This window comes from Peromyscus californicus, unplaced genomic scaffold (assembly GCF_007827085.1).
Source record: "Peromyscus californicus insignis strain IS unplaced genomic scaffold, ASM782708v3 Scaffold_4__1_contigs__length_199733344, whole genome shotgun sequence".
Classification (NCBI taxonomy): domain Eukaryota; kingdom Metazoa; phylum Chordata; class Mammalia; order Rodentia; family Cricetidae; genus Peromyscus; species Peromyscus californicus.
The window spans coordinates 83,963,312-83,980,014 of NW_026294562.1; the positions used below are offsets into that span (position 1 = coordinate 83,963,312).

The 16,703-nt window shown below is 44.9% G+C and overlaps 1 protein-coding gene across 1 annotated transcript; it reads left to right on the top strand.

Moving 5' to 3' along the window:
- Positions 1-1,710: 1,710 nt before the first annotated feature.
- Positions 1,711-16,385, top strand: Gp2 (glycoprotein 2). Its single transcript, XM_052712981.1, has 10 exons — positions 1,711-1,798; positions 4,341-4,790; positions 5,887-6,009; positions 6,522-6,733; positions 7,173-7,321; positions 8,457-8,702; positions 9,816-9,978; positions 11,503-11,587; positions 13,191-13,235; positions 15,943-16,385. Exons 1-10 carry the CDS (start codon positions 1,711-1,713, stop codon positions 15,999-16,001), a joined length of 1,620 nt encoding a protein of 539 aa, XP_052568941.1. The 3' UTR covers positions 16,002-16,385.
- Positions 16,386-16,703: the final 318 nt, after the last annotated feature.

The window sequence follows — 16,703 nt, forward strand, 5'->3', positions numbered from 1 at the left end:
AATAAGCCTATTTGGTTTCTGTCTGCTTTCCTTGGGACATTTTTGCTTCCTTCTCGTTAGTGTTTGTTCTGTGGGAATGAACATGGCATTGACTTTGTGAGTTTATTAGAGGATTAGATGGGAGAAAGAATGATTGCAAGATATTGGCAACGTCTGGGGTAGCCAACCTTAAGTACATATTGTAATTGCTTACAGAGAAACATTTGTGTGGAATAGCACCTTCTGGAAGAGTTTCCATGCAGGTGGCACAAAAGCTCTTCTTTCACTACCCTTTACGGTAAATGGCTTATCTTACCTCCATCCAACAGGGACCAGTGCCTGGGAACTTAGTGCCAGTCCTACCTCAGCACCAATCATGAAGAGCCACATGAGCGGGGAGTGTCCGTATAAATGGAGCAGACAGCAGGTTATGTTCCCACGCTGGGCAGAGGAGGAAGGAGGCTCTGGGTTCTTCCCTTAAGGTAAGTCCTGCTCCAAGGCCCAGCGAGCTTTATCCTTGCCTGCAGGTGAGTTTCACCCTCTTTACCTAAGGGACTTGCTTGAGGCATCCATAAACTTCCTAAACCCAGAAGTGACTCTGGACCATTGTTAAATGTTCCCCAAATCACTCAGCTCATGGTCCCAGTCACCTGCTGGCTCTGGCCAGCTTATATATGATATCCTTTTCTTTCCCACTAAGAAGACACGGGTGCCCATTTGGGTTGGCATCTCTCAAAATCACAGTCCTGGGTGCTCCTCTGTCCCTGTTTTCTCATAATGGACTCATGATATCCTATCAGAAGCAGGGTTCTAGCTCTGACTTACATCTTTCAGAAGCTACAAGAAATCACCTAGAGGTCCCCTTTCAGGGCACAGAAGGGTAAATGTCACCTGAAGTTGACAGACACTTGCCTATCTATTATTTACTTGCTTCTTTGCTTTGCTTATTCATTTATTAATTATTCCATCATGTAATTGTTTTACTGGGAGCCAGTGTGTGCCGTCGTCTGTACTGGGAGAAAGGGGCTTAGAATTTAGTCTAACATGGCACTATGCTTGTGAAATCCTGGAGGGTCTTAGCAGGACGCAATGCATGTAATCAAGGCAGACAACACTCTTGTCCATAGGTACCAGCAGGCATTAGAATCTTTGCCTTCAATTTCTAGAAAGTGTCTACTTCCACCTGTGCAGGGACTTTCCAAATAGCACGCTAGGACATTCTGCAGCACTCACCCACCTTTGGCTTGCTTATTACGGACTTCATCTTGGAAAGCCCCTAATCCTATCCCTCTCCATTTCTGCACAGCATGCCAGCAGTTTGGGTTCTGAAAACCTGGAGCTGTTGTCAGGTCCATGTAATGTCCATAATCGCACAGAGAAGCAGCTATAGAGACATGATTTGGATTAACATATTCTCGAAACTCAACTTCACCCACAAAATGGGAACCATAACAGTACCTTCCTGTGGAGTTTAGTACTCTTGAAACTAAACTTCTTGACCTCAAAATGGGAACCATGGCAGCTTCTTCCTGTGGAGTGGTTCAGAGACTTAAGTGAGGCAAACCATGCAAGGGGCTTCAAGCAACCTTAGTCACATGATAGGTGCTGAACTGAATTTCAACCTTACCCACAGACACAGAGGTCTGCTGGCCTGACCTGATGTGAGCCTTTCCTTTTCCATAGTTGCATGGAGAGTCTGTAGGCTGCAGTGTGACCTGCAAGGCTCACGTTATGGAAAGGATGGTGGGCTGCGACTTGCTGTGGCTGGCTGTGGCCTCCTTCATTCTGACACTGGCATTTCCATCTACAATACAGCAAGGTGAGTGTCTGCATACCAGGGATCACAGATGCTCAGCAACCCCTAGGGAGTGAGCAGAGGGAGGGAGCAGAAAAGGCCACTCAGGTTGGTTCCAGGAACAGGGAGTTGGGAGCAAAAACTCAGAGCTAGAGAGAGCAAGGGAAGCATCAATCTCTCAGAGCCTGAAAGGGCAGGGGAGCCTGTAACCCTAGCTTCAGCAACCCCTTTCTGGGGGTGATCAGAGATCACAGACTAGAAGATAAGAAGGATCACCCTATCTCCTCCTTGTTCCTCCTCTGTCTGTGAAAATGAAGGTACTAGATTTAACGATGTTTCTGTCTTCCAAAGATCTAAGTGTGTATGTGTGTGTGTGTTTGCTGTCTCTCCATCCTCCTGCCTCAGCCTCCAGAATGCTGGGATTAAAATCAGGTATCGTCCAGCTCCTAAGATCTGCAAATGGCAGCAACCCAGACACTCGCAGAAAAAGTTCCCATCTGAGAAGTGCAAATGTGAGCCCCGTGGTGGGAAGCTGGGAGGAAAACTGAGCTCTGACCTCTGAGCTCTTACTCCTATGGGAAAGCACAGGGTGCTTGGGAAATGCTCCAAGAATAACAAGGACCACAATTCCTCTCCTAAGAGCAAACACATGCACGATCAAGACCGGAAAATGACTTTTCCTTTCTTTTTAAAGAAAGTCTCACTGGTACATATAAGATTGTGAGCCCACAGGTGTGCTTAGTTCATCATTCTAGAAGCAACTGGCTGGACCTAGGTGTTATGTGTGCCATCGTACAGTAACCATCTCATTTAATCTTTAAGGCTTTAATCTCCCAAAGGAAGCACACCTACCCAAAATGACCGTGGCAGCCTGGGAAGCTCTTTAAAAAATTTTAATAGTTGCATATTTACTTTATGAATATTAAATAATACAACAATACAACCATCCCTAGATTCCTATGTTACCATAGATATTATTCCTTTAGGTGAAACTTACTTATCTTTATAAGTGTGTGTGTGTGTGTGAGAGAGAGAGAGAGAGAGAGAGAGAGAGAGAGAGAGAGAGAGAGAGAGGGCACGAGCATGTGCATGCACATGTGGAATCCGGAGAATAGCCTTAGATGCCATTCCTCCCATGCCATCCACTTTGCTTTTAAAGACAGGGTTTCTCATTTCCACCATAGCTTAGGTTGGCTGGTTGGTGAGCCCCAAGGACCAGCCTATTCCCACTTCCCTAGCACTGGGATTAAAAGCTCATGCAACTGTGCCTAGCTTCTTAAAGTGGGTTCTCTGTGGTGGAATTCACATCTTCATGCTTACAAGGTGCTGTACTAACTGAGCTATCTCTTCAGTACCCCTGGAATTCATGTTGAAAGAGAATCACTGAAAAAGATCTCCATAAGTCAATTACAGGAACAGGAACACAGGTGAACAAAAGGCAGGACCTGGGACGTGGGATGAGAGTTTGGAACCCTTGAACTCTTGGGGTGGTTTTGCATGAGTCTTAGAGAGCTTAATTGATTTTCAAGTAAGCCAGCAGGTCAGAGCTGCATTTAAGTCCCCTCTTCCAGCCTCTGCTCATCCCCTTCATCACTTCTCTGCCTCCTCACACATCAGAGCTCACTCTCACCCCCAACCCCTAAAAGAAGAATCAGCAACAGAAATGGTCCTGTTAGATGCTTGGTTTTCAGTGGAGGTGATTTCTGCTTTCTGGGACCACTGGAGACGCCCGGAGTCTTTAGAAGCAGCTCCAGGCACTGGGTGGGTAGAGGCCAAGGACTCTCTGATTCTATTTTGAAGGCGGTTGCACAATAATGAATAACGCAGTCAATAATACACCAATAACACTAAGCTTGGGAATGATTGACATGATTGATCTGTGGATGCCCGCCTGTGCTGTTACCTACTGATAGGGAACAATGTTGATTTTAAAATAAGTTAAAGGTTGCAACCAATCTCTCCTCTCTCTCTCTCTCTCTCTCTCTCTCTCTCTCTCTCTCTCTCTCCTCTCCGTGTGTATGTGTGTGTGTGTGTGTGTGTGTGTGTGTGTGTGTGTGTGTGTGTGTGTGTTTTCACACATACATGGGAGAATTCCAAGGGCTATACAACAAATTTGTGCTTACTTCTAGAGATGGGTCCGACTTAGGACAACTTTCATTTTAAGACATATTTTGTCAAATCAAGCAATGTGACACTATTTATTTCTGCTTAATTCACTTTACTAATGTCTGAGGATTTTCTCAGGGAGCCTGTATTACACTTATGAGAAAAACAAACATTGATTGAGTGGGACACACACAGTGTCCTGCTGGTGGCCCACAGAGAGACTCTTTGAAACCCTAGGTGGGGGCAGTGGGGGGTTAGACAAGGTGGTGGTCCCGATGTCCTTGCTACATGTAAAACACCATGGAAAGTCCTCACTGACCATTCTGGTGTTAACAACTGTCACGTATACCTGTCGGCCTCTTTGGGATCCTTAGGACATTCAAAGCAGAATGAGAGAGGATAAAAACCCTGAAGGCTGTGGAGTTGCTCAATAAACCCACATGCTCTCTGTTCTTCCCAGGTTATGGAAGCCCCAGAAACAGCAGCTCCGAAGGGCTGGACCTAGACTGTGGATCCCCTGGCACTCCAGAGGCTGGTGTCTGTTTTGACCCCTGCCAGAATTACACCGTCCTGGATGACCCCTCCAGAAGCGTAGAGAACACGGAGCAAGCAGAGGAGTGTGACGATCATTTGCAAGGCTGGTACCGCTTTGTGGGTGAAGGAGGAGTGAAGATGCCAGAGGCCTGTGTGGAGATATACCGGTGTCATGCCTCTGCTCCCATGTGGTTGGATGGGCCTCACCCCGTCCTGGGAGATGGCATTGTCAGCCGCACAGCCTGTGCCAACTGGAATGAAAATTGCTGCTTCTGGAGTACCGAGGTCCAGGTGAAGGCCTGCTCAGAAGAGTCAGGCAGTTATCATGTGTACAGGTTACAGGGCACCCCTGAATGCAGCCTGAGATACTGCACAGGTAAGCAGCAGCTGCAGGACAGGATGACCTTTAGTGCCCGGGACTCAGTGGAGACAGCAGAGGTGGTCATGAGGAGACTGAGCAAAGCAGCCCCCACTGGGCTCCTTTGAGAAATACACATGGAAACGTAATTTGGGAGCTACTGGGCACAAGCCAGAAATTCATATTTGAATGTGAGATAGCCTGAATTATAAATACTTGTTGCATAATATCAGGCTAGTCAGAAGGCTCAGTAGCTAAAAAGTGTTTGCTGTGTGAGTGTGAGGGCTGTGGGGACAATCGCCAGCACCCATGTAAAAATCTGAACGCAACCAAGCATGCTTGTTACCCCAAGACCATGGGAAGCAGACACAGAAGGCTGGGGCTTTCTAGCTGCCGTCTAGACCCAGGTTCAGGGAGAGACCCTGCTTAAGGGAATAAGGTGAAGAGTGGCTGAGTAGAGATACCTGATGTCCTCCTCAAGCCTCTGTGCATACACAAGTGCCCATACCCACACATGCATGCAACACACACACACACACACACACACACACACACACACACACACAAACAATATCAAGAACCCAGGCTCATTTGAATTTTACTTTTGTCAAATTTTACTCCTCTGAGAACCTATTTTCTGATCTGAAACAAAAGGGCAGAAATAACGGCTCACACTGCTCACACTGTACCTGCTCCCACTCTGCTTTAAACATACTGATGCACTGGATCTCCCTATTTAGTCCATGAAATGGGGTCTATGTCGTCATTCATATTAGGATCTAGAGCACAGAAAGGTCCAATAGCTCTCCCTGCATCACAGAGCTGCAATGCAGAAGAACCAGGATTTTAACCCAGGCCCTATAACCCTGGCAACTGTGGACTTAAAATCACTGGCCTGGCAGCTTCAGGGATGTTACTCACTCTGCTGGACTTAGGAATCAGGAAACATGAGTTGGAGGGATGGCTCTTCTGGCAAGCATCTCATATGTTTATAAAGACTGAAGGAACGAGACAGTTGGCTTGGGAGTACTCAGACCCACCCTGCTCTGCATCCTGATCCTCTCCCTCTGTCCCTTCCCTCTAGAACCCTCCATTCTAGAAACCTCCCCTCCAGAACCCTCGACTGTACCCACCCCTCCATCAGTGCTGTGTGAGAGCATTTGCCGTCCTGAGGAGGAGTGTGTCCTGGAAGATGACTATTGGACCTGCGTCTGTAATCAGGGCCTCAATGTTTCTGGTGAGCAGCTCCTAGGGCTGAGTAGTCAGGGCAAAAGGGATGAGACTTAAGAGGGTCAGGATAAGGCAGGGACCAGAGTCAGGGGCCACGGAAGTGACACTGGGGAAATCTTGACATTTATTTGGGCCCCTTGTTATGAAGCCAGTAGGTTCTCAAGGATGAGAGAGGGTAGGCCCAGACCAAACTTCCAGGTGGAACCAGACCAAACTTCCAGGTCAGCAGCTGGAACACTGTATCAACAAGTGGCGCTAGCTTTTGTTTGGTGTAGAATACAGGACCACTTTGGTTCCCAAGAGTAGATAAGCCAAGCCTGTACCAGAGACACTTGGAAGTCTTCAATCCGAGACCTCTTTATCAGTCTGAGTGTGACTTCTGTTGGGGTCTCAAACCCCATCTAGTCTATTCTGCAACTTGATGGGCATGGTGGATTTGCTGCAAGGCAGAGAGTGTAGATGTTCCTTACTGTTTCCAGTCTCCTGTCCACTCTACTGACCTCACTCTTGGCCTCTTAGATACTCAGAGTTTGCAGCCCCAGCTGGACTGTGGACCTGATGAGATCAAGGTGAAGCTGGACAAGTGTTTGCTGGGAGGTCTGGGTTTCAAGGAGGAGATTATTGCCTACCTGAATGACCGGAATTGCAGCAGAATCATGCAAAATGAGCCCAGCAACTGGGTGTCCACAACCAGCCCTGTTGTGGCTAGTGACTGTGGGAACATTCTGGAGGTAAGTGGATGGGATTTGAGCTAATAGGGGCATCTTCATAGCTGTGAGATTGTAGGCAAATGTCTTAACCTCTTCGGGGCTCCGGGGTTATGTGAATTTACACATTGGTCCATGTTAAAGAGCTTAGGCTGGACTTAACACATGAGCTTCATAAGATCAGCTCTGATTATGATGATCTTAATTAGAGATGGCATGGGAAGAGCAAGCATGTCAGCCCCTCACTCTTCCCAGGATTAGCCATTTATTTTTCTAGTGTTTACTCTGGGCTTCCCATAAGTGCTAGCATTGCAGGAAAAAGAGGACCCCTTATTCCCTGGGGGTCATAATTCAGGGTGGCTGCACAGCTGGGAACACTGACTATGGAATCAGACAGATCTGAGTTTGAGATGTACCTACACACATCTGTATAAACACATGTGGTTTCATTTTTATGCTGAAGAACAATGGGACCCATGCCATCTACAGAAACACCCTCTCCTTGGCCACTGATTTCATTATCAGGGACTTCATCATCAATGTCAACTTCCAGTGTGCCTACCCACTGGACATGAAGATCAGCCTCCAAACTGCACTCCAGCCTATTGTAAGGTATGATAACACACACAATCTTTGATGTCCACACAGTGCTACCACCCCGCTTCAGGATCTTCCACTCACTACATTTCTATATTGTAGCTAAGAACATTCAGCATGATCAAGGCACTTGGGAAGAGTAAAAACTTTTACTATGAAGCAATGCTGTACCATGGGTCAGTGCTTAAAATTTGCTCAGGAAACAAAAACTTCAGACAAGTTCATTCACCTTGAGGAGAAAGGCAGCAAACAACTAATCATATCAATAGTCATAATTGGTAATCATTTACCAATCAGACAGTGCAATGTAGGAGAAATCTAGGGTGCTTCAGGTCAGTGGACATGAGTCCCAGACCTAATCTTTGTGGGATAGAGATTGGAAGTGGTCAGGGAGGTTTTCCTGCAGGCTAGAGATTTAAGCCAAGTCTACCTTTGAATAAACAGCAACTATACTCACGAGAAATAGAATGAAACAACAGTTGGGGTGTGATTGGATCTAGGCAAGGCTTTTGTTTACATTTTGTTTATCATGGCACCTTTGTGCCGGGAATGAGGCTCATTAAACTAGGTTTCATACAACTCTAGAATTGCCAAGGGATATTTCTAAACTGTCAGCCAGAAATCCAGGGTGCCTGTCCCATCCCCTGATTGCCTCCTGGGTTTAAGAATTGCAGATGAGAAGGATTAAAAATGTCAAAGTTCAAAGGTTTTAAGGCTGTATCATGGAGCCCATGTTCATAAATATAAAAATGAAAGTCATTTATCTTGTTCAAACTGGATTCAGCTGAAGATTGTAGGGTGGAGAGAGTATACACAAGGCTAAAAATTGTGAGCCTGTAAGAGCTGATCCCAAGCCCCGTTGCCCAGGTGACAAGATGGTGCTGTGTACTAACCCGTGTTCCTTGAGTAAGAGCTTGATGTAGCTGCCACACAAGGGGAATGGGTGCAAATCCCAGAAGCAGCCTGTCAAGTTCAGTGCTTAAATGCCAGTAAGTGCTCTGTTTCAATGGATTATCGGCTAGTTTATTTAGAGATCAGAGATGCATCTTTTTTCTCCATAACATTATAATAGTGTAGGGCTTGATTTATTTGGTTTTTTTTTTCTGGTTAAAGCCTGATGTTTCCACTCTTGTGGTTTTTCTTGTCTCAGTTCCCTGAATATTGATGTGGATGGGGCAGGGGAGTTCACTGTCAGAATGGCCCTCTTCCAAGACCAGAGCTACATGCATCCTTATGAAGGGGCCAAAGTGGTGCTTCCAGTGCAGTCTATGCTCTATGTGGGTGCCATCTTGGACACAGGAGATACCTCCAGGTTCAAGCTGTTGCTGAGGAACTGCTATGCCACACCCACAGAAGACAGGGATGACCCCGTGAAGTACTTCATCATCAGAGACAGGTATCAGGAGACCTGTTTTTGTTTGTTTGTTTTCACATCTAAGTTTTAGTCTAAAACGTTATCTCATCCATTGCTGGCAGAGGTGTAAATTGGTTCATTTCATTTGGAAATAATTTGCCATTACACAGTATAAGCATCCTGTTTGATCTTGGAATGTTACTCCTGATATATTTTTTTTTTTTTTTGGTTTTTCGAGACAGGGTTTCTCTGTGTAGCTTTGCGCCTTTCCTGGAACTCACTTGGTAGCCCAGGCTGGCCTTGAACTCACAGAGATCCGCCGGCCTCTGCCTCCCGAGTGCTGGGATTAAAGGCGTGCGCCACCACCGCCCGGCTACTCCTGATATTTTAGCCTAAAGTATTAAAACAAACTGGGTGAGTCGGGTAAAGAAATGCAAATCATTTTCCATTGCAGTATTCTTGATAACTTTTCCATTAAGTTTACTGTTAAAATATAGCTCAACTGAGTAATGATGGACCATTATATAGATGTTTACATTGATTAAAGTGAACATGATATTACAAGTATTATAGGACAAGCTATTATTGATGTCATTTAATAATAAAACAAAGGAAATGCCTACCTGGAGGTCACAATGCAAGTATTAATGGTACTTGGTATATTCATTTTTGAGCAGAGCTGCATGCCAAGCTCTGTAATGAGAAATGAGACTGCACACAGCAGCCTCACGAAATGCTCGTATCAATTATATGAAATGGACATGACTATCTCTGCTTTACAGCCAAGGGCTACATGGGGGAACTGGGGGAAAATGGAAGACATGATCACATTTCATTGTATACATGTATATAATTCTCAAGAATATAGAAAATTTAAAAAAGAATGTGTGGGGGGAAAACAAAAAAACTAGTCTAAGGAGACATAGTAAGAATGATTAACCAGGCCTGCATTACTTACTTAGAAATGGGGACTGGAATCTTCTGGCTCACCCCAGAAACTGTGCACCTCAAAACTTAAATCATACAAGCTTATTGAGGAAAGACCGACTAGAAAATGTCATGAAAGTATGATGGACAGAGTCTGGGGCAGAGAGCTCTTTAATGTTCTGCAGTGTTAGGTTAGAAGTTACATCTTTGCCCTTTTCATTCTCCCAGCTGCCCAAATCAACGTGACTCCACCATCCATGTGGAGGAGAATGGGGTGTCCTCAGAAAGCCGATTCTCAGTACAGATGTTCATGTTTGCTGGAAATTACGACCTAGTGTTCCTGCATTGTGAGGTTTACCTGTGTGACCCTACTAACGAACAGTGTGAACCAGTGAGTATCTCTTTGGACTGTTACCCAGTTGGCTCTCCACATACATTTATTGGGTTCACAGATGGAGGCATGGATGGAAAGAAGGATGGATGAATGCATAGACAGAAGGAAGGAAGGGAGAAAGAGGAGCAGAAATAGGGAGAGAAGAGGGGAGGGGAGGAAGGAAAAAAGTTGGTTGAATGGATGGATGGATGCTTGAAGAGGTGGAGAAACAGATGGGTGTGTGGCTGGATACAAGGAAGAGAAGAAGGTAAAGAAGAAAGATGGACAGATAGACTCTGAGCATCCCCAAAGCCTATTTATGAGCAATTATTGTCTCTTCACAAGGCAGATTAGCTTTCCTTCACATAACATCTATTACGAATGATTATGATATTACAGGTTGAGCATCATTGATTCAAAAATTTCAAACCCAACATGTTTCAAAGTCTTAAAGGTTTTAAGGGACAAGATGAAGCTCAAAAAGTTTCAGATTTTGGAGAATGCTGGGTTACAGATTCTCAGATTATAAATGACTAACTTGTAAAGACTGTGAATGTTCCAAAATCTGAGAAACTCCCAAATGCTGAATACTTCTGGACCTCGGGCTTTCAACGAGGCACAAATGTGATCCTGTGGTAAGGCTGTTTCCGTTCCTTCTCTGTGTCAGACTCTGCACTAAAGCTCCCACATCTTGATCTACTTGAGCTCTCACAATGACCATTTAATCAAGCCTCACCATGCAGATAAAGAAATTGAGACTCAGAGAACCTGACACACAGCCTCATACAGGGCTAGAGTATCAAAACTGGGATGTTCCCCATCTGAGTTATGACTCTGATGCCCATACTTTTACCCCTGATGGGCACTGTCTGAGAGGCTGGTATTCCTCAGGTGCTTACAATGTGTCTATATGTTGCTGTTATACTTCATTTTAATGTTTAAAACCAGGATGCAGGGCTGGGGAGATCTGGATGGTAAAGTGCTTGCTAGACATGCCTGGGTACCTGAGTTTGGATCCCCAGAACCCATGTGAAAACCCGTGTGTCTGTAACCCAAGTCCTGAGGGGTAGAGAGAGGAGGATTCTGGGGTCTCACTAGATCACCAACCTAACCAAAAGGACAAGTTCTAGGTTCACTGAGAGACCTTGTATCAAAAAGTAAGGTGACAGGAATATAGAATGACACTGGCCAATCCTTGGCCTCCTCACATGCTTGCCTGCATGAATGAATGAATGAATGAATGAATGAATGAATGAATGAATGAATAACCAGCTAAATAAAACCACATATGAACTATTTGATCATAGACAGATAAAGACATTTGTCTCAATAATATGACAGGATAGAGATTAGAGTCAAACCCAGGTATGTTATGGCTGTATTCTCATGGTTGAAAGAAACCCCAGCATCAAAAAGAAGGCTATTTGGTGAGATATCCAACTACTTAGACCACAGGTCCACAGATGTCCATACCCATGGTAATCTACACATAGGAACCAGGTATTTGAATTTTGATATAACAAGAGTTCTATGTCTCCACAGTCTTGTCCTACAAACCGGCTTCGCAGCAATGGGCCAGGCATCAACCTAGCCCAGGTTCTAGATTTAGGACCCATCACTAGGAGAGGTAAGTGGGTGAGTCCTGGTGCAAGGACAGTTGGCCAAGTGCTGATAATTAACTGTTGATACTTGGGGGCACCAGTGCCAGCCATGTGAGTTTTTCTGCCCTCTCACTCCACCTATCACTGATGAATGTGTCTTTCTTTGAGGTGGAACTGTCTTGGCATTTATGGTGGTACCTATGTATTAGAAACCAGGTGTAACTCTCTCATTCATCATTATACTTAATCCTCCCATGACTGTGTCCATCTAGTTGGTTAGAATCCAAGGCTCAGAGACATTGATAGATTCACCCACGATCACTTGCTTATGAGTGGCAGAAGTCAGAATGAAGCCAGATGAGTCTGATTTCACTGCCTCTCCCCACAGCTTACACAGGGTTCTGTAATTCAGCCCCATTAGGGTGAATGTGCCTTCTAAAGGCGATGGGACACATGGGAAGCTATGTAACCGCTCTGAAACTCTTCATTCATCCTACGCAAGTGTGTATAGTACTGTTGTGGGTTTTATTTACACCACAAGAACCCTTCCTACCAAAAGAGAAAGTGCTTTCTGCCTTGAAAAGATTAAGATGCAATAATGTTAATTCTCCTCAAATAACAATATTTTTTTTATACCTGCACTCTGTGCTGAATAGCTTTACATGTATCATGAGTTTGGCTGCTCATGGCAGCCTCAGGAGGTCAGCCCTGTTCCCTCTTCCACCTCTGAGACGACCAAGCTGAGCTGTCTCATGAAGAAGGTCTGCCTTGAGTGGTCCTGTCCCCTTGCTGAACTGTTAACTTACAGCCTGTGCAGTGTCACAGAACAACCTGAGATGGAGAGATTATGGGCATCCACAGTGGAGACAAACACACAGGTCTTGTTAGCTATCCATTGCCGTGACTAGATTGCTAAGGAAATGACTTAAAGAGGGAAGATCTATTTGGGCTCACGATTTCAGAGGTTTTGATTCACGGTGGCTTGCCTCCATGTTCCTGGGCCTCTAGCCAGGCAGAATGTTACAGAGGAAGAATGAGGTAGAATAAAGCTGTTCAATTCATTGCAACCAGGAAGGGAAAAGGGGGGCAGGGAGAAGGGAGGGGGAGGGAGGGAATCCATGGCGCTTTCACCTTCCCTCTTTAACCCACCAACGTTCCAGGCTATAGAACAGTACCCACACATTTAGGGAAGTCTTTTATTCCTTCAGTTATCTCTGGAAAAAATCCCTCACAGACACGCCCAGAACTGTACTTTGCCATCTCCTACATACCTCTCAACCTTTTCTAGTTGACAATGGAAAGTAACCATCATACTGCAGTTAGTATCCCAGCTCTGATAGGGTCTGAAATATCAACTTAGCGAGTTCCTTGATATCACTGAGCCTCTGTCTTCCCACCAGTCAAATGGGAGATGAAGATACTTTCTTCACAAATCCACTAGGAAAATTAGGTGGAAGCTGCATAGAATGTGCTTAGATATGTGCCTGCCAGATAGTAGAGGCCCCCATGGTGAGGATTGCCGGTGGGAGTGGAGATCAGGTCCAGGAGGACTTGGAACAGCTATGGCTCCAGGACTGCAGTCATCAGAGCATGACCAAGGAGAGCCTCATCTTCTGCTCTTGCCCACAGGTGCTCAGACTCTTGATGCCTCGAGTGGGACTCCCAGCACTGCAGGTACATGGCTTCCTTATGCTTCTCAGGGCATTGCCAAGTCTCTTTCCTTCCATCCTCCAACCCTCTGGACATCTACGCACCCCTTTCAATGTGCCGGGCCCTCTTCTGGGGACCGTGACCAGTGAAATGATGCTAACCAAGAGGGGGTCTATAATCTAGCAGAGGAGACAGTTGCTTAACAGCAAGTGTTTACCATGTGCTACTCTGTGCTGGGAACTGATAATATGTTGCTGATCAAAGACAGGCCAGGTGCGTGCCCTTCCTAGAGCTTATGTTCCAGGGTGAGAAATGGACAATACAAAGCAAAAAATTATTCAATTAGAATAAAAGATGGGTGGCATGATAGGAAGTTACAGACACAAGTAATACAGTATTAAATCAGAGAAAAGTTTATTTCTCTAACACATAAGTGAAATCTTTATGTAAGAAAATCTATGATTAGTGAGCAATCAAAGATTCAAGCTTCTTCCAGCTTGCTTTTTCACGGGTAGCCATCATTTTTATGGTCCAAGAAAACAGCCAGACTTCAAGATGGAAGAACATGAAGGAATTCAAAGAGTGTTATGGAATATTCTGAGGGCTGGCATCTCCCACCTCCATTTATATCTCATTGTTTATTTTCTAGCTACATGGCTATACCTGGCTGCAAAAGAACCTGGGAAATGGTATCTTTGTTTTGGATGGCCATGTGCCCAAACAATGTTTGATTGTTTAATGATCAAAATAGGAAGAGAGAGTGGGTCAGAACTGTTAGAGGAAATGATATTTGACCAAGAGCTAAAATGTCTCGGGATCAGGAAGTATTAGGTGAATGGAACTCTACAGCAGTCAACAATAGCTGACTAAATAAATGAGACAGGGCATAAGCTGTTCAGTGACAAGCAGGTGGACAGAGCAGGGGTGCATAGAGACCTAATTAACCATACCAGAGATGGTCAAGAGAGTTTCACATGGCACAGATATGTCTAAGTAGGGTTTTGATGAATGACTTAGAATTTAAGACCAGAAACACTGAAAAATGTGTTTTGGACAAGATGGAAAATATACTTTTCTATCCTCTGAAAGACAGATATTAGTGAACACAGACAGGAAAATGATTTTTTGCATTCAAACCCTCAACTTTGTGGCAGTCTATATATTTCCCAAATAAGTACAGTTCAGCGGTAACTTCAGATGGTATTCAGAAAAGATAGTCTCATTGTGTGAAATGCATGGAGCACAGAGTAAAAGTGCCTTGAAGTCAGGGACCTCAAGTCTCCTTCATTTCCACCTTCAGGTTAGCACAGTGATCAGAACTTCTCAGGGTGGGCTGCAGACTTTGGAGCCATTTAAGGCTGAGGGGGATGGAGCTAATGAGAGGGAACAAGCTACCATAGAGGGCCCTGTGGCTCTCAGACTTTGCAATCACTTGGGATCACATTTTGATGCTTCAGGATTAACTGATCAACCATCGAAGTCTCACTGTCAAAACTCTGCCATATGTTTGTGTTTCTGAAAATCACACTTTCCCTTCCTGACTCTCTAGGGCATCAAGTGTCTTTGAATTGTTGGGGATGGGGAGATGCTGTGATTTGGTAGTGATTTCAAAGGGGTTTGACATGCTTATACAAGATGGCTGTCATCCAATGTTTTCCCCCTCAACACTGAACATTAAATAGTATGCAGAAGACAGACAGACAGACAGACAGACAGACACACACACACACACACATCCTAGCTATCAAAGTCTAATTTTATTTCATTTTATTGAGACAGGGTTTCTCTGTGTAGCTTTGGAGCCTGTCCTGGAACTCGCTCTGTAGACCAGGTTGGCCTTGAACTCACAGAGATCTGCCTGCCTCTGCTTCCTGAGTGCTGGGATTAAAAGCATGTGCCACCACCACCCAGCTAAAGTCTAATTTTCAAAAGTAATACTCACACAATACTTACCACATTCTAGGCCCACATATTTTATATTTTATCTTATTGCAGATTAGAGATTGAACCTAAAACTGCACATTTGCCATACAACCATGTTGCCCCTGAGCTATAGTTCCCAGTCCACAAATGCTACACTAAATGCTTGATATGAATTGATTCATTTAAACCTTATGAAATCTGATAAATCAATAAGTGCCATTAATAGTTACATTTTATACATAAGGAAATTTGGGCCCAGGGAAGTGTAATGTCTTGTTCAGTTCTGCCCAGGTAGTGGCAGAGCTAAGATTCCTAGCTAAATAGTCAAGCCTCAGTACATTCTTATCCTTCCTGCCTCTTCATCATTAGTCACTCTAAGTAATGCTGGATGCTATAACCAATAACCCGAAATTCTCTATGCCATTGTGCTAGGGGATACAGCTCTGATCTAGGAAGTCTTTAGAAAGCCAGGCTCCTTCTACCCTCTGGTAATTCCTAGTAACATCACTATTTTGGACACTTGGCAAAATGAAAGATCATGCTGGAGGCTTTCATGACTAGTCCTACAAAGGGAATTTATAATTTCCATCCTTATTTCATTGACAAGATCTAGTCGTATGGTACCAAAGAAGGCTGAGAAAACTGCCTTCCATGTGCCCAGAAGAAAATGGAAAAAGCAGTCGTTGTCCCAACCAAATCTAGGGCCATGTTGCCTCCCCTTCTTCTACAGCAAGTGACAAGGAGGCCAGCTGGCATTGGTGGCTAAGCTCCAAAGCTCAACATTTGACTCATGTCTCTTGTGTTTCAGGGTTCTTGATGGTCTGGCTCACGTTCTTCCTGCCTGTCTTCCTGACTTGGCTGTTCTGAGAGGCCAGCTGGGCATCTGGCCTAGAAGCTCATGTTCTTCCCTCTGGCCATGGCTCATATCCACCCTTCAGTAGAGCTGGATTCCTCTGTGTATCATGCGAACAGCCCTGGTTCAAGGCTAGACGGGGTTTGGAGAAAGGGAAGAGCATTCTCCTTTACATTCCTCTTTTCCTTGTACTGAGGCCCTACCAGCTTGTCCTGTGCCAACTTCCTCACTCATTAGTGAGGCTTGGAAAGAGAACCTAAACCCACTTGGTGCCTCTTTGTTACTAGTCATGAGTGGAAGTGCAATGCGTATTTATAATTCCTGGATAGAGGTGTTCTGTTAATAGGTGGGAAATCCATGATTCTTCCTAAATGTCTCCTGTCCTGACAGCTGGTGAATTGAAGCACATTGACTCTTGCATTCATTCTCTCTGGTGTGTTTCTATTCTTGTTTAAACAGTCGCATGGGAACATGTAATTGTGGGGTGGGGGTTGAGGACTCTCAAAGGGGAGACTGGTACCCCTACTCCTCTCTACCCACAATGGTACCTAGAACTACACACATCTCTGCACTTGGGGCCTGGATGCTGGAGGAACTGCTTTATTTGGATGCAGCACTGCCATCACCTTGGGGAACAGCACCTGCTGTTATAATTGTGATGTGCTTGCTCTGGAGGACTAAGTGGGAGAAACCAGGCTGAAAATGAGGTATCAACC

Coding starts and splice junctions, on each gene's coding strand:
- Gp2 (XM_052712981.1), top strand. CDS start 1,711: ATGGAAAGGATGGTGGGCTGCGACTTGCTGTGGCTGGCTGTGGCCTCC. Junction 1,799..4,340: donor TCCATCTACAATACAGCAAG/GTGAGTGTCTGC, acceptor TGTTCTTCCCAG/GTTATGGAAGCCCCAGAAAC. Junction 11,588..13,190: donor AGGACCCATCACTAGGAGAG/GTAAGTGGGTGA, acceptor TCTTGCCCACAG/GTGCTCAGACTCTTGATGCC.